The sequence below is a fragment of the Pristis pectinata genome, chromosome 21 (genome assembly GCF_009764475.1).
Source record: "Pristis pectinata isolate sPriPec2 chromosome 21, sPriPec2.1.pri, whole genome shotgun sequence".
In the NCBI taxonomy this organism is placed as follows: Eukaryota; Metazoa; Chordata; class Chondrichthyes; order Rhinopristiformes; family Pristidae; genus Pristis; species Pristis pectinata.
In genome coordinates this window covers 32,242,979-32,266,261 of record NC_067425.1, presented here as the reverse complement: position 1 = coordinate 32,266,261, position 23,283 = coordinate 32,242,979, and the positions used below count along the sequence as shown (strand labels likewise).

Below are 23,283 nucleotides of genomic sequence, written 5' to 3'. Positions count from 1 at the left end.
AGGCCGCACCAGGTCAGTACTCCAGATTTGTTCTCTGAAGGACTTGTCATTGTAATGACAACACATGGCCACTGCCTCAGTGACCAGCATTTTTGTTTCATAATTCCAGATTTATTTACTTACTTAACTTTATATTCTCAAGATGCCATGTTTGGATTTAATCTCATATCTCTGGCACTGACCTTAGTATCAGTGACATTTTATCAGATACTAGTCTACTGTCTTAACAACTATGCTGTTCTACCCCTGTGGACTAGCTGTAGATGTGATGGCATTAAAAACCCTGCTCTGCCCTCACCATCACCCGTGCACACCGACTCACATTGGTTTCTGGCCAAAACCAAGTCGATTTGAAAATTCTCATCCTCATTTAGAATTCCCTCCACTCCATCTCTGTACTCTTTTCCAATTTCACTATGGTATCAAAACTCCTCTAAATTTCACTGGCTTGTAATCCTTTAATATAGTTGCTCCATTCTCAGTGACTGAGTCTTAGAGTCACAGAGTCATACAGCACAGAAACAGGCCCTTTGGCCCACTGAGTCTGTGCTGACCATCAAGCACCCGTTTACACTAATCTTACACCAGTCTCATTTTATTACCACCAACTGCTCCACTCACCTACTCGCTAAAGGCAATTTACAGTGGCCAATTAACCTACCAACTTCCGTGTCTTTGGGATGTGGGAAGAAACTGCAGCGTCCAGAGGAAACCCACAAGGAGAACGTGCAAACTCCACACAGACAGTGCTGGAGATCAGGATTGAACCCGGGTCACTGTAGCTGTAAGGCGACAGCTCAATTAGATGCACCATTGTGAGTCTTCTCATGCTAAGGTCCTAAGCTCTGGAATTCCCTCCTTTACCTTGTGGTCTCTCGATCCCCCTTTCTTCCTTTAAGAACTTAGCTCTTTGCCCAGATTTCGATGACCTGCCCTCATATTGCCTTATGTGGGATTGGTGTCAAGCATTTTGAGATAGTGTGTTAAAGGCATCATATAGTTACAAATCTTTTATTCATAACTGGTTGGGCCAAAGGGCCTGTTTCCATGCTGTGTGACTCTCTTCCTCTGAGCAACTATCCAAATTGTCTACGATAACAGAAGCTTGGTTAAGAAGTAGGGTAAGGGCACAAGTGGAGTTGGTGGGGAGTGATAGGGTTCAGTCACTTGGAAAAAGAGGAGGAATTAGACACTAAACTAATGGTCTACCATGGGATTAAATAGGAAAGGGGATGATCTTAGGGGCCAGCTAAATGAAGGTAATTCTACAGGGTCAAAGCCAAGAACCAACATCACGGAAAAACGACGCTTGTTAAGAGTGTGTGCGTCTGCCCCTGAGTGGAAACAGAATGATTCATTTGTTCTATTATTTCTCTGAGAAACATTATGGAATATTTAAGGTGAAGGTTGTACATACTGTAGCTTCAATCACATGCAATCTATAAACAAAACCAACCTTGTGGTTTTCATTGACTTCATTAAAATGCTAATCCGGCACCTAGCAGGGAGCAGTCCCTGAGACAATCGTTCCACAGTCAGACAGAAACAGACCCTTCGGCCCACTGAGACTGTGCTGACCTTCAAGCACCCGTTTACACTAATCTTACAGAAGTCCCATTTCATTCTCCCCACATTCTCATCAACTCCTCCACTCATGTACACACCAGAGGCAATTTACAGTGAACAATTAACCCACCAACCTGCACGTCGTTGAGAAGTGGGACGAAACCCGTGCGATCACAAGGAGAACGTACAAACTCCGCACAGATTATGGATTTATTTCGCTAAGTATTTACAGATTCATTTCTCCAAATACTTGCTTCCTCGCCAATTGTAGAATCTTGTTGTAGAATCTTGCACCTGGGTTCAAAAGTAATGGATTTACTCCAGAGAACAAGTGTGTAATCCAGGTGAGAATCCAGTGCGGTACTGAGTGAGTGCTTCACTGGCAGGTGGGCCACCTTTCAGGTGAGACTTCAACCAGGTCCTCTCATGGCTACAAGATTTCCAATGACTCTGCTTTGCAGGAAGATCATCCGTCATGTTCTGGCCCATATTTATTCCCATCAACATCACGACATCAGATGAGGACACAAGAGACTGCAAATGCTGGAATCTGGAGCAAAGAACAAACTACCGGCGGAACTCAGTGGCTCAAACGACCTCTGTGGGGGCTGAGGCATGGTCGGCGTTTCTGACCCTACCTCAGGACTGAAGGTGTAAAGGGAAGTTAATCAGTGAATAGAAGTGAGAGGGAGGGGTGAGACAGGGGCTGGTAAGTGATAGCTGCAACCAGATGAGGCAGGGGGATGGTGGGTGGATGGAGCCAGACGGGGGGACAGAGAAGTGCTGAGGCAGAGGCTGGTAGGTGAGAGGTGGAAACACGAGGAGTTGAGTGGGGGAGAGGAGGAGGAGGAGGGGTAGGGACAGAAGCTGGAAAGTCATAGGTGGATGATGGGCAGCTGGGACCAAGTGGGGGAGGGGATAGGAAGGGTGAACCAAGAGAGAAGGAACCCAGGCATCCCTTTCCCTCCACAGATGCTGCTTGACCTGCTGAGTTCCTCCAGCAGTTTGTCTTTCGCTCACTGTATCAGATTATCCAGGACCATCCCATGCACAGTTGGCTCTCCCTGCACTTGGGGCAACTTCTTGGCTGTAAAATCTTGGGATGTCTGAGGGAATGAGTGGACTGACAGGAACATGAGACATGCCCCACTAGAAATGTCAAAATCCTGTCTTTTCCTTTCACTCCTCTCTTGAAGGAGTTTACTCATTGCTGCACCACAGTTTCATTAGGACAGGCATCAGTCATTCCCTATTCCTTACTACATTGTAGAAGGCCATTTGGTCCATCAAATTATGCTGGTTTACATCGCCATCCCATTCCCCACTAATTTTTCCTGTGATCGATTTTCCCCACATTCACATCATTTCTCCCCACCCCTCCCAGATACTACCACTTACCTACACAAAGGGGGCAATTAACAGAAACCAATTAATCTACCAACCTGTGCATCTTTGCTGGGCAAAGAGGTATGTTTTACAGGGTATCTTAAAGGAAGAAAGGGGGATCGAGAGGCCACATGGTAAGGGAGGGAGTTCCAGAGCTTAGGACCTCGGCATAAGAAGATGGTGCATCAAATTGAGCTGCTGCCTCACAGCTCCAGCGACCTGGGTTCAACCCTGACCATTGGTGCTGTCTGTGTGGAGTTTGCAGGTTCCCCCTGTGACCACGTGGGTTTCCTCCAGGTGCTCTGGTTCCCTCCCACGTCCCGAAGACATGCAGGTTGTAGGTTAATTGGCCACTGTAAACTGCCCCCAGTGTGTAGGTTAGAGGAGGAGTTGATGGCAACCCAAAAGCACCCAGAAAAAGCCCACACAGTCACATGGAGAACGTGCAAACTCCACACAGACAGTACTGGAGGTCGGGATTGAACATGGGTCATTGAGGCAGCTTCTCTACTTGCTGTGATATTCACTTCAAACATGGAGAAAACAACAGACTGTCTGATCAACACACACACACCCTTTCCTGCCCCTCGTTCAGAGATTCTGGGTACAATCGCTGCCCTCTGACCCTGTGCTCAGCTGGGACCTGAGGTTCAATCATAGACCTTCAGGCCTGTACGTTTCATTCCTGCAGCCCACAGTCTCCGACCAATGACTAATCAGGCAAACTAGTAGTTGTACTAATGAGAGCTGCTCTAAACCCTGCCACGCCAAGGCTGTGTCTGCACTCTGCCTTCCTTACACCCTCTGGAGAATGTGACAGAGATGGTGAAGGAAAAAACAAGAACTTGAACCTGTATGGCTGCACTTCAGACAGCTGTAGATTTGTGCATGAATTGCTTCACCTGCAGTTCACAAAGGAAGCTGGCCGCCAACTTTAATTAGACAAATTGCACTGCTGATTCAACTGTGAGTGAATCCTAACCAATACTCCTGGGAGGAGATGTACTAGACAGTATAAATGCCTCAAAGCACTGGTGTATAGACCTGCACAGCATCACAGCAGAGAACGTTCTCGAATGCTCTTATATTCTTCATCACTGCGGTGGTTACCAGTACAATCACAAGGAGTGTAAAAGAGGCAGCTGGAAATATTTCATCTGCTTGTGCTAATGTTTGCATGAGTGCAGGTTAATTTAAAAATTCAATTGGAATAATAGTGCAGTTCTATTATTATGTCAAAGAGGGGTAGTTTCAAGAACCTGTGTGGAATTAAAATCATTCTGATTTTGTATTATCTTTCTATAATATGTATTTTCTGCATTTTAATCAGTGCCCTCAGTCCGACAATTTCCACAAAGTTCTTTGAGCTTGGAAGTATTTTAATCAGCTCAAACTGTGAAAGTGAGACAGAGCTGTTGAGAAGGTACCTTTGCAACTCCTGCCTGCTCCCAGTATTCCCAGTGTTTGTGCTCAGAGAAGTTTGGGTTCTGCAGTATTTTGAATTCAGTCATTTAAATAAAATAGCACTTTTGGAGAAGGTGGAATTAGAAAATGAAAAACTGAATTTGTACAGAATTCAGATGAAGGGGTCGTGAATTGACAGCGGTCGATGTGAGTCGTGAGTTGGGGAGCCTAGCGTTGTACCTTGTTCTCACTCCTTGTTCAACTTACTGGCATTCAGAGCCACACATGAAGATGGCCTTACCACTCTGTCAATCCCACATCAGGATTCTGATGCAGAGGAAGCCAGGGAAGCATTTCAACTCACTCTGCATCTCAATCTGTTGAGTTTGTGAGCAATATTTTGTATTCAAAACTGAATTAGACTCTGTGCTTGGTTCTGCTATATTCGTTCTATATTTAGCAAACATGCCAGCAACCACTGGCTGCAGTATTACATATGCAGGCAATCATTTACAAGGTAAGTTCTTCAGCTGAGTGTGAAAGGCCATCAGTGCAGATCAGTAGATCATGGAAGGGTACTTCTGAACTGGTGTCCAAAGTCTTTTCCAGCAGAGGCTCCCTCCTCACAAGGCAATGCAGAAGCAGAAGCACACTGAAAAACTCCCCTCATTAACTCCCCGCATATACAATTGACCACATCGGGGAAATGTTGCTGTATCCAAAGCCAGAAATTCAGACAGGTACACACACACACCTCACACACACTTTTAAAGTGGAACATGATTGTGACCATTTTGGGGCCAAATTGCTCTCCAGGAATTTGATTGGATTCTGCTGGCCACAAATCACTCCAGTGTCACTGGCATGAATTCCCCATCATCCGGGCATAATTCCCTGTCCAATGCTAGTCCAGAAGTACCCTTCCATGACCTAGTGATCTGCACTGTTGGCCTTTCACACTCAGCTGAAGAAATTACCTTGTGAAGGATTGCCTGCATATGTGATACTGCAGCCAATGGTTGCTGGCATGTTTGCTAAATATAGAAGGAATATAGCAGAACCAAGCACAGAGTCTAACTCAGTTTTGAATACAAAACATTGCTCACAAACCCAACAGATCGAGATGCAGAGTGAGTTGAAATGCTTCCCTGGTTTGTAGTGATACTGGGAAACTGGATCACATTTTTCCCGAGATCACTCACTGCCAGACACTCCCAGAATAACTATACTTTTAGAGTGCTATTTAAAAGACATGTCCTGAAGCAAGTTCTGCTTTAGCATTTGGAACCCATCCTAGGTGGATCCCATTTAATCCGCTTCAGTTTATTGGTTCTCCTCAGAATCCACCCTCCAAATCCTCTCTACCTCAGTGCTGAGAAACCTGGCCCCCTGCCCACCTCTCTGTGTCCCCCTTTGCCTCCAGTCTCATCTCTGGTCTTGATCTTGCTACCTCATTGACATGCGTGGCTTCAGCAGATAAATACTGTGCATCTCTCCAGACCAAAGCTCACACTAAATGTCCTGCTTAATCCTACAACATACGGGATCTCAGCTGGACTCAAATCAATGCCCTTACGTTGGCAACCAAAGCTTGCAAATAGCACAGCCTCACACACCCAGCAGGAAGCTGCGACCCATCATCATGCCGATCCTATCTGTAGACTCACACGCTGAAGTAACACACTCAGCAACCCTTTGTCAAATAGAGGGTAGGCCATTCAGCCTATCATGCTGGCCAATATGGGCAATGAATCCCGAGCTGGTGGCTGAAACCTTAGCCCAGGAGACGAGTGGAGAAATCAGCATTTAGGGAGCAATGTCCCAAGAAAACATTTGATCACACAGGTGAGCTCTTGGTTTTCTCTCACTGGGGAGGTGTCAGGATAATCTGCAGTAAAGATCGGTGGCTTAATGCCAAATGGAATCTGAAGAAGTGTCCAACCATAAGCACGGCCGTCAGTTAACTTATTACAACACAGTAAAACTCTGATGATTCGCTATCCCATAGTTTGGAAATCCCGGCGGTTTGGCATCTGGATCATAGAGTGCAGATTCCTGCAGTCCCTCTGACACACTAGGGCCCTGGTTCCCATTGCTCCTTTTGACACACCTGGATCCCATTCCTGAGCTCCCTTGAAACTCAGCGGAATCCTAGTTTCCAAACTCCCTTTCCCACAACAGGGCCCTGGTTCCCTCGAAACATACCTGGTTCTGTTTTTCAGGCTCCCTTTAAACTTACCGTGTTACTGGAAAATGTATTATACTACGGTGTCATAGCTAAAAAAGTGTTGAAGTGTTAATGGGAATAACATCCAATAGTCCGGAAAATCTGCCAGTCTGACAAAGTTCTAAGCACACCCGTTTATTAGGGTTTTGCTGCATTATGCAGATACAGAAAGGTCTACAGCTTTGAAATGCTGAGCTCCAGCCCTTTGGTCTCTGCAGTAGGACTGAAGACCCTCCAGGAGTCTCGAAGACACCCCTGAGAAGCACCCTGAACAAAAATCATAGCAGTGTTGAAGAAAGCTGACCTAATTCTTTTTCAGCATTTTGTTTGTTACTTACGAGGAAAAGTCCGTTAGCTGACATTGAAGGAGTGAAGGATCATCCAAGCAGGCAATGAAAGAGCTGCTTGCTGGCAGGAACAAACTGTTGCAGCTTTAGTTCCTTTACCAGGTACCACCGGTGCTTCTGTGACCATCAATGAGGTTCTCGAATGGTTTGTTTCCTTTCTGGTGCTACGATCAGGGATGTCTCAGAGTGGCTGCAGGGCACGGTGATTGGTCAAACACTTCAGTATCAATGACATGGGTAGAAAAAGGGATGAGGTCCTGTGACGTGATTTTAAGGAGCAAGGTACCAGATTAAAGAGCAACACCTCAACATTTATAATCCCCAGATTACTCCCAGTGCCACACACTCCTGAGTATGGGAACAGGAGGATAGGACAGATGAATGTGTGGCTTAAGGAATGGTGTAGAAGGGAGGTCTTTAGATTAGAGGCATTGGGAAGGTCCCTGGGATAGATGGGACCTCTACAGGCACCTAAACTGGAAGATACTGTTGGGGAGGCTGTAAATTAATTTGGCAGGAGAATGGGACACAGAGTAGGTGTACATTTCAGGGTAAGGTTCAGTCAGGTCTAGAAGAAAAACTAGGGCAGTCCAGTAGGCAGAACAGATATAGACTGCCTTAGATATAGAACAGATACAGAACGGATATAGTTACTTGCATTAGAATAGATGTGATTTGGCTTTCCAATCCTCCCATGGATTGGAAAGCCAAATCACATCTATTCTAAAGCAAGGAACTAACTGGTAAGGCAATTGAACTTAGAGCATTGATCGACACATGGGAATATGATTTTGTTGCAATTACAGAAGCATCGTTGAAGGAAGAGCAGGACTGACAGCTCAACATTCCAGACTATAGAAGATTCAGACACGATATGATTGGATGTAAAAGAGGAGAGAGCACTGCATTATTGATCAATAAGGGAGGATGTCTTCGATGGTTCTTCAAATGAAGGCACATGGGTAGAATTTGGAAATAAAAGCGGGCCGAACACTTTGCTGGATGTAAGGCCTCCCAACAGTCAGCAGGAGATAGAAGAGCAGATAGGTAGACAAATAACAGGATATAAGAAGAAGAGAGTTACACTAGTAGGGGATTTTACCTTTCCCAGTATTAACTAGGATTGCCTTTGTGCAAAAGGATTAGATGGGGTGGAATTTTTTTAAGTGCATCCAGGAGAGCTTTTAATACCATTCTGTCGAGAGTGCTACTAGGGATGGGGCAGTGTTAGACCTATTCCTTGGGAGTGAAGCAGGGCAAGTGGATGAAGTGTCAGTGAGCGGCCACTTCGGGGATAGTGACCAAAACTCAGTAAGTTTCAAAGTAGTTCTGGAAGGGGATAGGGATAGTCTGGAAATTCAGAGTCTAATTTGGAAGAAGGTGGATTTTAATATGGAATACGGATGGAGTGGCAACCTGCAGCTAAATCTACATTTGGAAAATGGAAGTCTTTTAAAAGTGATATAGTGAATATTTAGGGCCAATGTGGATCCAATAAGGGCAAAGGCTGAGGACAGCAAGTGCAGGGAACCCTGGATGTCAAGGGACATCGAGGGTTTACTAAAGAAAAACAAAAGGAAACATATGATTGGTTCGGAGTACTGAAAACAGGGGAAGCCTCACTGGGGGTGTGGGGGGGGGTGCTTTGAAAGAAATTAAGAGAGCAAAGAGGGGCCATGAAATATCATTGGCCGAAGAGATTAAGGACAGTCCCAAATAATTTTATAAGATTATTAAGAGCAAGATGGTAACCAGGGAAAGGGTGGGGCCCATTTGTGGGCAAGATCTTAAATGAATACTTTTCATCTATATTCAACAAAGGGAAAGACATTCTAATGGGGGGTTTCATATGGGACACTGAAATTCCACTAAAATTACAAAGGAGGTATTAGATGTCTTAGCAGGCATAAGTAAATCCCCAGGCCTGATGAGGTGTATCCAGGGTTGCTATGGGAAGCAAGGAAGGAGATTGCTGGGGCCTTGATGGAGATATTTGAATCTTAACTGGCCACAGGTAAAGTGCCAGATGACTGGAAGATAGCAAGTGTGGTATCTTTATGCAAGAAGGGTAGCAAGAATAAGCCAGGGAATTACAGGCTAGTTAGTCAAACATCAGTGAGAGGGAAACAATTGGAGAATATTCTGAGAGACAGGATTAATCTACGCTCGGAAAGGCAGGGATTGATTAGGGGTAGTCAGCGCGGATTTGTTGGTGGAACATCATCTCTTACTAATTTAATTAATTTTTTCGAAGAGGTAGTTAAACGTATTGATGACTGCAACATGTTTTACAGGGACTTCAGTAAGACCTTTTGAACAAGGTCCCAGATGGAAGGCTGGCCAAAAGGTTAGAGCACATGGGATCCAAGGCACTTGGTAAATTGGATCCAAAAATTGTTTTGGTAATAGGAGACAGAAGATGATGGTAGAGAGTTGCTTTTGTGTTTGGAAGTCTGTGACCAGTGGTGTTCCACAGAAATCGGTGCTGGGACCCTTGCTATTTGTTATATACATTAACAACTTAGATGTTAACGGAGGAGATATGATAGGTAATATTGCAACAACATGAAAATTGTTGGTACTGTTGACAGTGAGGAGAGTAGTCTACAGAAGGACATTGATCAGCTGGTAAGTTGGGCAGAGCAGTGGCAAATGGAATTTAATCCTGGTGAGTGTAAAGTCATGTATTTTGGGGAGTTTAATACACGTAGGACATATAGCATGAATGGTAGGTCCCTTGGTGGTATTGAGAAACAAATGGACCTTGACGTACAGGTCCAAAGATCCTAGAAGGTAGCAGCATAAGAAGAAGGTATATGGGATACTTGCCTTCATTAGCCAGGCAGAGAGTATAAGAGCAGAGAGGTTATGTTACAACTTTATAAAACATTGGTTAGGCCACAGAGGGACTATTGTGTGCAGTTCTGGTCACCACACTCTAAGAATGATGTAATTGCACTGGAGAAGGTACAGAGGAGATTGACCAGGATGTTTCCTTGGGTTGAACATTTCAGATATGAGGGGAGACTGGAGAGGCTGGATTTGTTTTCCCTGGAGCAGAGGAGGCTGAGGGGAGTACCGATAGAGGTGTACAAAATTATGAGAGGCACATATATGACAGATAGTAAGGAAGGTGTTTCCCATGGCAGAGGTGCCTAAGACCAGAGGGTATAAGTTTATGGTGAGGAGTAAGATGGTTGAAGAGGATCTGAGGAAGGATATTTCCACCCAGAGGGTGGTTGGAATCTGGAACGCACTGCCTGAGGGGGTGGTGGAGGCAGAGACTCCCACAAAATTTAGGATGTATTTGGATAAGCATTTGAATCACCAAGGCTTAATGGGCCACAGACCAAATGCTGATACATGGAACTAGTATAGATGGGTACTTGATGGTTGCCATGGACATGGTGGCCAAATGGGCCTGTCTCCCTGCTCCTTGACTCTAGAAATTTTAGGTCCTGACTTGGGTGACTTCTCTCCCTGTTCACACATGGTGAAGTCCAAAATAAGAAATGAGGGGATCCAGCAAAGGGCAATAGAACTTGTCCCCGCACCCTGACATGCCATGGGTAACACGTAATATGGTTGTCTCTCAGTGCCTTCACCTCACGTGAATTACTTCTGGTGGCCATTGCCCCAATGTCGGAGACAAAACAGGCAACCTGCAGACATTAGGCCCATAGAGGTGAATTGCCAGTGTGTCTTCTCACGATGGTGATTGTTTTAAAGAGAAACATTCTGAAAGGCAGATGGCCTTCCAAAAAATCATGAGAGCTTAAACAGTCAGATGAGGTCTCTGTCTAACATCCACCCAAAAGTTAATTACAGCAGTGTAGATATGTGGTAATATTTCAATTTTATGCACCATGGATACCAGTATAAGTAGTTTTCCTGAGGCAGAGTAATTAGTCCTGTAATTCTGCTGCTTTCATGGTTAAGAAAATTAAGTCTTGTAGTTAAAAGTTTCATAAAGATCAAAATGATCCAAATAAGAACAGTGTCTAACTGTAAAAAAAGACTAGAGTCCATTCTGGAGAATGGCCCTGTCCAGATCACCCTACAGGCATGGATTCAAATGAAGACCCAGACCAGGTGAAGGGTCTCAACCCGAAACGTTGACCGTCCATTTCCTTCTACAGATGCTGCCCGACCCGCTGAGTTCCTCCAACGTCTTGTTTGTTGCACCTTACAGGTGTGACTGTGCACTCTCTGCCATTGGACGAAAGGAGAGATGAGGTAGAACATTTCCACCAATGTACGGAGATTCGGTCATCGTCTCTCAACCAACCATGAAGCAAGAAGGTGCATGGCCAGCTACATGTGACATTGCTTTCCATGTGTGGCTATCACTTACCTTGGAGATCCCTGCCTTTGTTAATATCCAACATTATACAACATAATCAATCAATGTTTGATTATTAACCACTCTCTCCAAAGCCATTCGTACTCCATAGGCCTGTTATTCCTAACCACATACCACCAAGTGACTGTTTGTTTCCAATGGACACCACCCCTCCCTGCATTTCTGCAGAGATTAATTGTCTAGGGAACAGGCCTGCGTTTCTTTTATTCTCCTCACAGGCGCTAGCTAAGAGACCCATTATCTCTTTTCCACCTCCTTTTAGGCACTATAATGAGAAGAGGCCTTTATCCCGGCGCCTGTGTGTTGTAAGAAAACATGGAATAGACTGTTGACTTCAAACCTGTCAAGTAATCCACACTATATCTTGAAGTGTGTGGCTCACACGTCCTTGTGTGAACCCAGGTTCCTCTTTACTATGGAGCTGCTACAAAGGCTTCTGTATCTCTCTGTCAGAGAGAGATTTTCTTTAGGTAGGCTGTTTATTCCCTGCTGACTCTTTAAACTTATCTATACAAACCAAGTATAGCTTTTGTGCGACAGATACTGACTTTATCCTACTGTATGCGAACTAATGCTATGTGCCCAGATGTCACACTATCCTATCCATATAAATTCCTTTATTTAGCAACACACACAAACAGAGCTGGAGGAACTCAGCAGGTCAGGCAGCATCTATGGAGGGAAATAAACAGTCGACATTTCGGGTCGAGACCCTTCATCAGGACTGGAAAGGAAGAGGGTAGAAGCCAGGATAAGAAGGTGGGGGGAGGGGGAGGAGCACAGGCTGGCAGGTGACAGGTGAGTCCAGGTGAGAAGGGAAGGTAGGTGGGTGGGGAGGGGGAGATGTAATAAGCTGAGAGGTGACAGGTCGAAAAGGCAAAGGGCTGGAGAAGAAGGAATCCAGTAGGAGAGGGCAGTGGACCATGGAATAAAGGGAAGGAGGTGGGGAACAGATGGGCAGGTCATGAGGGTGAGGCAGGGGAAAGAGAAGGGGGAGGGCCCACAGGAATAAGGGAAGACAAAGGAAGGGGGGAAGGAGGGAGAAAAGAGAGGGCGGGGAGAAGAGGGGGGGCAGTTTACCAGAAGTTAGAGAAATCGATGTTGAGGCCATCAGGTTGGAGACTCCCAAGGTGGAATATGAGGTGTTGTTTTTATCTGATGCTTTGGCTGAACTGACTCTCTGTTACATGCTTCTAATTTACTTCCTGTAACATTTGAGCATTAAAAAAGTTTGTGTCAATGGGGATCTCTGTGGCATTTCCATCTTTATAACATTTTTCAGGGAATCTTTTACCTCCAGTTGTCAACATACAACACAAGGGACTCTCACTTTGTTTACACAGTAAATCCATGGAGACTCCAGATTACACTTCAGGTCTGTGTTCGATTAGCAAGGCTCTGGAGCTACCCTGAGGGTCCCAGTTGGTGAGTGGGATTACAAGAGTCCCAGAGTCTCCAGAAATTGAAAACCAATCCTTAAATACTCTCAGCTATCTGAAACCATCAAAGTATTCAAACAGCTTTCTTCTCATTTTCTTTGGAGTATTTAGAGGGTGGATTAGGTGAAGAAAATATCTTTCAGCCAGGTAAGGATCTGGAACTCAGAGCCTGCAGAGTGGTAGTGGCAGGAACCCTCAGCATACGTAAAAAGCACCTGGATCTGTACTTGAAGAGCTGTGACCCGCAGGTCCGCGGTCCCAGTGCTGGATTGTGGGATTAGGTTTGGGAGATCTTTCTTGGCTGGCTCAGACATGATGGGCTGAATGGTTTCTTTCCCCTGTTGTAAATTTTTCTATGCTTCTATGACTTCTGTTTTTCACACAAATCTCGAAGGTGGCAGGATAAATAGAGAAAACTGTTAAAAATCTGTAATGATTCCTGGCTGTATTAATAGAGGTATCAAGTACAAAAGGAAGGGAGCTCTCCAGTTGAGTAGGCTTCATCTGGAGTGTTGTGTTGATTCTGAGCACCAGGCAGAAGAAAACCCATCAAGCCCTTAGGGCGAAGAAGAGATTAATTGGAGTGGGTCCAGGGACGAGTGACTGCAAATGGGTGGAGAAGCTGCAGGAAGTGCCATTGTTCGCTCAAAAGTAAAATGCTGCAAATTCTGGCAATATTAGAACAAAAGCAAAGTACAGCAAACGCTCAGCATGACAGGTAGCATCTATGGAGGGAGAAAAGAGACAGAGAGAGAGGTTATAGCCTATCAGTGGCCTTTCAACAACCTGAAATGATAATTCTCTATATACCTACCACCTCTGTCTCTCTCTCTCTTTCACTTTCTCTCTTTCTTTTCCTTTATCTCTCTTTCTTTCTCTGTCTTTCTCTTTCTTGCTCTCTCTTTCCCTTTATCTCTTTCTCTCTCTTTCTTTCTCGCTCTCTCTTTCCCCTTAACTCTCTTTCTCTCTCTCTCTCTTTCTCTTTCACACACTCTCTCTCTCTTTCCCTTTATCTCCCTTTCTCTCTCTCTCCCTTTCTCTTTCTCGCTCTCTCTCTTTCCCTTTATCTCTTTCTCTCTCTCTTTCTTTCTAGCTCTCTCTCTCTTTTCCTTTATCTCTCTTTCTCTCTTTCTCTTTCTCACTCTCTCTCTTTCCCTTTATCTCTTTCTTTCTCGCTCTCTCTCTTTCCCTTTATCTCTCTCTCTCTCTCTTTCTTTCTAGCTCTCTCTCTCTTTCCCTTTATCTCTCTTTCTCTCCCTCCCTTTCTTTCTCTCTCTCTCTCTCTCTCTCTCTCTCTTCCCTCCCTCCACTCCCTCCCACAGATCAAGGCTGACATGTTGATTATGTTTAGCATTTTGTGCATTACTCAGTGTTCTGAGTTCTTCTTCATCGAAGTTAAAAGGTTAGAGGAATTATGAAGGAATTTGATAGGGTCAATACAGAGGAACTGCTTCCATTAGATGACTCAGTTTAAGGCGACTGGCATAAGGTGGCATTTTTTCATGTAATGAGTTGTTATAATCTGGAATGTCCTGCCAGAAAAGGGGATGGAGGCAGCTTTAATAATAACCTTCAAATTAGAATGAATGTATGCTTAGACTGTTCAAATGGTGTGTGATATATTGTATCTGTACTTCCATAGAGTCATACAGAACAGAAACAGGCCCTTCAGCCCACTGAGTCCATACTGACCATCAACCACTCATTGCCACCAATCCTAACCTAATCCTATTCTATCCTCTCCACATTCCCATCAATTCCCTCCAGATTCTACCCCTCATCTACAATCTCAGGGTAATTTACAGTGGCCAATTAACCTACTGACCTGAATGGTGCTTGGGATGTGGGAGGAACCAGGAGGATCTGGAGGAAACCCAAATGGTCACAGGGAGAACACGCAGACTCCACATAGACAGCACTGGTGGTCAGGGCTGAACCAAGGGGTCTCTGGAGCTGTGAGGCAGCAGCTCTAGTGGCTGTGCCGCTGTGCTGCCCCCAGAAAGGGTTATTGTAATGTCCTTTCATGGGATATGGAGGTCACGTGCATGCCAGCATTTATTGGCCATCCCTAACTGCTCCTACACCATGGCTATTTCACGGTGCAGCCAGCCACACTGTGGGCCTGGAGTCAGGTGCAGGCCAGACCAGGTGAGAGCAGCAGGTTTCCTTCCTGAGGGACATTGGTGAACCAGGTGGATTTGTACAACAATCCAGTGATTTCACCATTACTGACACTCACCTTCATTCCAAATTGATTCTCATTTTCTGATTTTAACTTTAATTTTGATGGTTGTGTTTGAACTCCTATCTCCAGCTCAATACCCCACACACTTGGACGCCAGCCCAGTAATTTTACGGGTGAGCTCCATTCAGCTTGGGAAGTATATTCAGAGGATTATGCCATGGTCAGTGCTATATCCTGACTGCTCCTAATTTCGAAAGATTTCTTTATTAGTCACATGTACATCGAAACACACAGTGAAAGGCATCTTTTGCGTAGAGTGTTCTGGGGGCAGCCCGCAAGTGTCGCCACGCTTCTGGCGCCAACATAGCATGCCCACAACTTCCTAACCCGTACGTCTTTGGAATGTGGGAGGAAACCAGAGCACCCGGAGGAAACCCACGCAGACACGGGGAGAACGTACAAACTCCTTACAGACAGCGGCAGGCATTGAACCCGGGTCGCTGACGCTGTAATAGTGTTACGCTAACCGCTACACTACCGTGCCTGCTCCAAAATTACTTGGATAAGAATAACTTAGTCAAAGTCATGGTTGAAAAGAAATCAACAGAAGCGGTAGTTTCAACACTAAAGAGTTAGAGAAGGACCTTGGTACAACATACAATTGGTCGGTTAAAAGTGGATATGGGTAACAAGTGCCAGGACTGACGAACTTTGATCTGACCCATTGGTTGTGGGATGACTGTCTATTGCGTGCTGCTTTTGCTGTTAAGCACACACTTGGCCCATGTTGCAACTTCACGAGGCTGTCACCTCACTTATGGGTGTGCTTAATGCTTCTGGTGACATGCTCCTTTGCATTTCTCATTGAAGGAATGATGGCTTCATGGTTTCATAGTGGGGGATATGTCAGGCCATGCTGCTACAGGCTGTGGTAGTGTACAGTTCTGCTGCTGTTAAGGTCCACGGTGACTCATGGATGACCAGCTCTGTTCTGGGACTATCCCATCTAGTGTGTCTGTGCTGCCTCACCACAGAATGGGGGGGTCTCCTGAGTGTGAAGACGGGACTTTGTCTTCACAAGGTCCTTGCAGTGGTCCTTTCTACCAATGCCGTCATGGACAGGTGCACCTGCCACAGGTAGATCGGTGAGGATGAGATCGAGAGCGTTTATCCCACACCTGCCGCAGATCCAGCCATGTCCATCTGGACCCTGCCAGATGGGCGACCAGTGACACCATTGCACCCATTGAAGCCCTGTAGTGAGACAGCACATGGCTGTCACGTGACAGCAATGACACTGACCCCTGCTGACCGGAGGACAACATTGCTCCTCTGATTGGAAGCGATACTACTGTCAATCAAGGTGCGGCTCCACCCACCCCTCAGGTGTGAGAGTACCTTTTGTCTCTGAACTTGCCTGACCATTGGCTCATTTAAATCACAACAGTGAGGCTCCACCCAGCCTCCTAGCACCATAAGAAGGGCTGCAATCCCCTAGCCCTTCCTCTTTTGACGACCCCAGGAGTAGTGAGACAACGCTGCGGAGCCATGTGGTTTGGGAGCGTTTCACTCAGATTCCAGGCAGTGTGGGTCAAGCATTGAAATATTATGTCCTGAAGTTGTACATTGTTATTGTGCTTGTGTGTATCAGTGTGTGTGTGTGTGGGTGTGTGCGTGTGTGCGTGTGTGCGTGTGTGCACGCGCGCGCGCGTGTGTGTGTGCGCGTGTGTGTGTGTGAGTGTATCTTATCTTAGTTGCGATGCCCCCCCCCATGTTTGCGGTCTCCTGCATGTATGTGAGGGTGTGTCTGTTCCCATCCATTCTGTCCCCACGTTTGCCTTTGTAATTAAACTAGTTTTGATATCCAAAGCTCGTGTCCAGAGTCCTTGATCCTTAAGACCAAAAAGAACCATTTCACACAACAAGCCCCCACCCAGAGTGCGATCAGTACCCTCTCCACTCAGAGTGCCTCTTGTTAATGGAGGAGCGCTGGTTCAGCATCTGGGGGGAGGTTTCCTTGTCTGTGCTTGACCTGACACCACGAGACATCGTGGGATCTGGAATCAATGGTGAAGTACCCCCTCCCCTCCATCCTTTCACTGTGCCGCCACCTCCGGAGGGTCTGTCCAACCAGTATGACAGTATCAGCCCAGGCTCCATGAGTGAGGAGCCCGTGGTACTGGCTCTTGCTGTGATTCTAAAGTCTAAAGTCAAGTATAAAGTCAAGTTTATCGTCATATGAACAAGTATATATATGTGTGCACAGGTGTAATGAAACACTTACTTGCAGCAGCATCACAGACACAGCATTAGATACACAACATTTACAAGAAAAACATAAATTATACATAAATTATACAAAAATTATGCAAGAAAGATCAAAATTACAACAAAAAAACAAAGAAAAACAAAGTTCAAGGAGTATGACCAGTCTGTGGTGTCCCAATTTAATCACCTGTTCCTAAATGTTTGTGAAGGGGACTTTGCAAGTTGACCGGTCTGGGAACAACTTTGCTGCATCTGAGTCCAATGCCAAGGTCGATGCATGATAGTCCATCCAGTTCCGTTCGTACTAAACCAGAAGACCTGACCCACCCATCCTCCAAGTCCTGAGAGTTATAGCCACCCAATGCACTGACTACCAAACCAGGATCTCAGAAGCCTAAGGGAGTTCCATTTCCTGGCTCACCAGTGGGAGCCACCCAGCACTGATGTCAGGAGTGAGCAAATGTAGAAGGCCACTGAGCCAATGCTGGTGTGAACTGATGACACACACCCCAACAACAACTTTCCATTTACTTGGGCGATACCTGACACCGCTATAATCTGCTGCAACTGGGTCTATCTCTGTCCCAGTAACATTGGTGCGGAGCATTGATACGTGAGTGAGACTGGAGATGTGTTATGTGTGTAGTGGGCAATGTGAGTTTCAGGCAAGTGTTTCTGACTGAAAGAGATTATTGATGAGGTGGGGAGAAGGGGTTAGCAAGGAATAAGGCATTAACTCCGCAATGCGGCTGTTGGCACCGTTAGTAGAATGTGACGTTTGAAGATGCACTCCCTGACACTGGCCATACCTGTGAGATGACTGTATTCCCTGCACCACTGCATCCAGATCCTTGAGGCAAGGCACCTGCCGCTGACCTCCTTGCTTTCTGCACGTGTTGTCCTCAGGGAATATGTTAAGGGGGCTCTGGAGAGAGGACGATTCTTCTCCTCTACAATTCCACTGCCATTGTCAGAGCTCTCAACTCCATGTTGTACTATCCTCCATCGTTTTCCAGGTCACCTTCAGCTGTGGAAACCTGCCAGCACTTACTCCAGCCGCAATGCATCACCTCCTGTCCAGAGGGATGTAGGACAACCTTAACTGGTGACAGTGCTTCAATGTGCAGTACAGGCGGGGGCTTACTGAGCACCCTGACCACTATAACCATTTTATAGGAGCACCGAATGAAGCCCTCTCAATCTCCATGTCTGTCTGGAACACACTTGGATTCACTTTGAGTGGAGGAATCAGACTATTCACATCCATTTAAGAGTATTTTGTGGGACATTATGTTCTATAGCCTAGTAATTTCTAGGGTAAGGACATGTTCGGCACAGCTTTGTGGGCCGAAGGGCCTGAATTATGTTGTAGTTTTTCTATGTTTCTATGTTCTATTTGATTGATTGGTCCTTTAATGTAACATACATTGGGTACTAATGTACGCCAGATTCCATTTCAGTTGTTAAGACTGCTTAATGTAGATGGATAGCCAAGATCTCTGGATTATTTCTGGTTTTCTCCTCAATTCCAGGAATGGACAGACACCTGTTGCCGGGGATTGCGGAGTGCTCATGCCTACATCCTGGTGTACGACATCTGCTGCTTTGACAGTTTTGAATATATCAAAACAATTCGGCAACAAATATTAGACACAAGGTAAGAGAATTTAACCTGAACAAAATATTAAAGGGAATTAAGTCGTTGTTCTCTTCTTCCCAGAATATTTTGTTTTATTAATTCAATCTTTGGGATCATCGCGTCACTACAAGGTCAGTATTTATTGAGAAGGTGGTTGTGGTGAGTTGCCTTCTTGAACTTCTGCTGAGGGTTCTCCACTGTGCTGTTCCAAGTTTTAGACGTAGCATGCAACTTGGAGCAGGATGGAGAAGGGTTGTTGGTGCATGGGTGGCATTAATCCTTATCCTTCCTGCTGGTGGAGGTTGTGGTTTGGGAGTGCTGCCAGCATAGCCTAGGAGAGTAACTGCATGCATTGTATAGGTGGTGTACACTGCAACCACTGTACATCAGTGGCAGAGGGAATGGGTGTTTACATTGGTGGATAGGCTACTGTATCCTACATGATATCAAGCTTCCTGAGAATTAATAAAGCTGTACATATCCAGGCAGGTGGACGTTATTCTGTCATGCTCCTGATATGTGCCATGTAGGTGTGGAAAGGCCTCGTAATGACAGGGGGTGAGTCACTAATCGCAACCTCTTGTAGTCACGGTTTCTATTTGGCTGGTCCAGCTGAGCTTCTGTTCAAAGGTGACTCCCAGCACATTGATGGTGGAGCACTCAACACTAGTAATGCCTTTGGAGAGCTGGTTAGATTCTCTTTTGTCGGAGATGGTCATCACCTGGCACATTTGTGCCACACATGGTCCCTGCCCTGATGAATATTGCCTAAGTCTTGTTACATTCAGGGATGGGCTGCTTCATTTGTTGAGGAGTTGTGAATGGAATTGAACACTGAGCAATCAGCCTCAAACAATGAGGCAGATAATAATGGATTCCATGGGAATGTAGAAAGGCTAGAGGAATGCATGGACACATAGATGATGAAATTCAACACAGAAGATTTTGAGATGACACATTTTGGTGGGAAGATTCAGAAAACAGGTTTAATGGAACAATAGTGTGAGAATGGCCTATGGGTGCTTGTGCGCTGCCTTTGCAGGTGGCAAGAGAGGTAATCAAATCTTGGTCTTTATAAAGTGAAGCAGAGAGTACAAGATGACTCAATATAAACAGCTGGAATAGGGAAACACAAGAGCCTGTAGATGCTAGAATCTGGGGCAAAAAATGAACTGCTTGAAGAACTTAGTGGGTCAGTAGCATCTGTGGAGGCAGAGGGATGGTTAATTTTTGGGTTGAGACCCTGAATCAGAGTCCTGACGCAGGGTCTTGGCCCAAAATGTTGACTATCCCTATGCCTCCACAGATGCCACTTAACGCACTAAGTTCTACCAGTTGACTTTTTGCCACAGAGTATTGTTGCCAGCACTGGGCACCCCACTTTGGGCTTGAGGGACGTGCGTCAACATTTATATGGACACTTAGGAGAAGTTGATGTTGTTTTTATGGGAACAGAGAGGATAATTGACAAATATGTTTAAAATCATGAAGGGATTTGAAAGAGCAATGAAAGAACCTGTTTCCATTGGCTGAAGGGTTGTTAACAAGAAGGCAGGAATGTACGAGGACTGGCAAGAAAACCAAAATAAATTGTTTTTTATATAACAAAATGCTGGTTTGGATTGACTCCTCACTGCCGATAAGATGGTGGGTGTAGATTATACTGTTCAAAGTGGAGTTGAGTAAATATGTCCAGGACAAAGAATTGTTGAGATGTTGGGAAAGGTCAGGGGTGTGATGACAACTGGATCACTCTCTCAAAGAGCTGGCGCACACTTGTGGGCGATAGGCCTCCTTCTGCTCCGCACTATTCGATGATTTTGGGATTCGGAGTTTTTCCTTTCCTTACTGTATTTCGGTACGTATTTACAACAGTTTCCCGGTTCTGCCTTTTCCCTCGTTTCTTCCCCGTTCCGTGAATCCTGGTCAGGCGGGCAGTCATTCCAAGATCTCCAACAGCAGCGGTCTGGTCCCGCCAGACCTCTCTCCTCTGTCACATCTGGAGCAAGCGTCGCTGGCTGTCGTCTTCAGACCTCTATTAAGTGTGACGACACTTCGGAAGAGTTCCAGGAAAATCAGATTCCAACAATCAAATCCACATTCTCGATCCAAAGGGCAACTTCCCACTGCAGCAGGAGAGAAGTAGCTGTTAGGCATTGGCCTGGATTGCAAGGCTTGGAGCCCTGGCTGTGGTGCTGTAGGCATAAGGGCTCTTTCACTGGAACTGCACAGTGCTTCACCTATCCCTTGGTCCTGTTTTGCTTCACCGGGGGAACTCGATTCTGCAGTGTACTTAACAAATAGATTCACTCTGCAAAATGTTGTGTCACCTATAGGTAATTACAGGGCTGCGATATTAAGTTCAGAAGCTAGTTGAGGTGATTCAGCTATTAGGAAAGGGATTAAGTTGGAGACGAGAGGCTGCAGATGCAGGGAGTCCGGAGCAACAAACAAACTGCTGGAAGAGCTCAACAGGTCGGGCAGCATCTGTGGGAGGAAAGGAATTGTCAGCACTTCAGGTCCAGACCTTGCATCAGGGCAGGGTTTTCACCTGAAACATCGACAGTTCCTTTCCTCCCACAGATGCCGCTCGACTCGCTGAGTTTTTCCAGCAGATTATTTGTTGCAAGAGATTAATTTGGTTGGTTTAACCAGCAACTAAAAGAGAGAGTATGCATTTATATAGCACCTTTGATGACCACAGGATCTCCCAAAGCACTTTAAACCAACAAGGTACTTTTGAGCTATGGTCACTGCTGTAAAGGACTCAACACCTCCCTCTGCAACTGAATGTTCTGACCAACAGACCACAATCAGTGAGGATAGGTAGCAATACCTCTGGCACGATCATTCTCAACACTGGTGCCCCACAAAACTACATCCTCAGCCCACTACTCTATGCCCTATATACTCATGACTGTGTGGCCAGATTCTGCTCTAACGCCATCTACAAGTTTGAAGATGACACCACCATAGTGGGCCGTGTCTCAAATAACGATGAGTCAAGAGTACAGGAAGCAGATAGAGAGCTTAGTGACATGGTGTCATGACCACAACCTTTCCCTCTGCGCGGATGGTTCTGAAACACAACAATGAAATCTACAAGAAGATCATCTGTTACAGTTTGGTTGAACGGCAAACATTGACCAGGGCAGGGGAAGAGTTCTCCTGAGCTTCTTAAATTCAGGATCTTTTACTCCATTTGAAAGAATAGGCATGACTTGGTTTAATGCCTCATTTGATAGTCAGCACCTACAGTGGTGCAGGACTCCCTCAGTCCTGAATGGGGCTGGATTTGGGGCCAAGCCTCTGGAGTGGTATTTAAACTATGACTATTAGCTCTGCTCTTCTAGACACCTCTCTGTGATCTATCCAACACTGTAGTTGTCCACTGTAATTGTTTCTGGCTGGTTTTGGGATACTCTGAGGGCTAGCAGTTATTGGTGTGCTCTGATGCCAGGCTAGGTTTTGGGATGCTCTGTTAGCAACAGACCATGAATCTCCACAGTGCTGGTCTCAGCAGAGACACTTGAAGTATTTGTAAATTAAATCTACAAATAAGGCCACCCAGCACAGAAACAGGCCCTTCGGCCCATCAAATCCACACTGACTATCAACCACCCATTTACACTAATCCTACACTCCACCCACCTTACTCTCCCCGCCTTTCCAAGAACTCCCCCCAGATTCTACCACTCACCCACACACTAGGGGGCAATTTACAGTGGCCAATTAACCTACCAACCCCTATGTCTTGGGATGTGGGAGGAAACCAGAGCACCGGGGGGAAAGGAGAACGTGCAAACGTCACACAGACAGCACCAGAGGTGTGGATTGAACCCAGGTCACTGAAGCTGTGAGGAATATCCATGGCTGTGCAAGTGTGCAGAACCAAGTTAGGTTAGAGGAATGGTTTACTTTTCACTATTTATGTTAAGCAGAGGGGAGCTGTTAGAGTACACGGTCAAAGGAATTGCGAGGAGGAGCACTGCGTGACAGAACAGCAAACCTTCAGCAGGAGCAATAAGTAGAGATGTTGGCTGTCGTTTTGTGCTCCTATATTACAGCAGGTGAGGAAGATCTTTAGACACCTCTCAGCTTTCTTTATCTTTCCTCACAAAATGAGCTGTAGCCATTATTTCCTTATAACATTAACTGTCCCATTCTGGAATTATCCTTTAAACCTTTTTTGTTTCAATTTCTCCAGAGCTGATACATCCTTTCTATAACACGCAGATGACAACCGTGCTGAGTATTTTAATGGTGGTTAATCAATGTTCTGTATAAGTTTAGTATACATTTCCTATTTTTGAGGTCTTGTTTGTATTTTTCTGGCTTCAGTGACCTGCATTGTCAATGGTTAATCTATACCTCTGAACCCATTTGCTCCTCCACTCAAGTAAGACTTACCTTACAGAAAATATACAACCTCCTAATTATCCTCACCAAAATGCACCAG

At 45.5% G+C, this 23,283-nt stretch overlaps 1 protein-coding gene across 1 annotated transcript in view; it reads left to right on the top strand.

The window, feature by feature from the left end:
- Nucleotides 1–23,283, top strand: part of LOC127581385 (ras-like protein family member 10B) — a 100,346-nt gene that overhangs the window by 34,202 nt on the left and 42,861 nt on the right. The window contains exon 2 of the mRNA XM_052035760.1: nt 18,718–18,842. Within this exon, the coding sequence (XP_051891720.1) occupies nt 18,718–18,842 (125 nt within the window). The remainder of the gene's footprint in view (nt 1–18,717; nt 18,843–23,283) is intronic.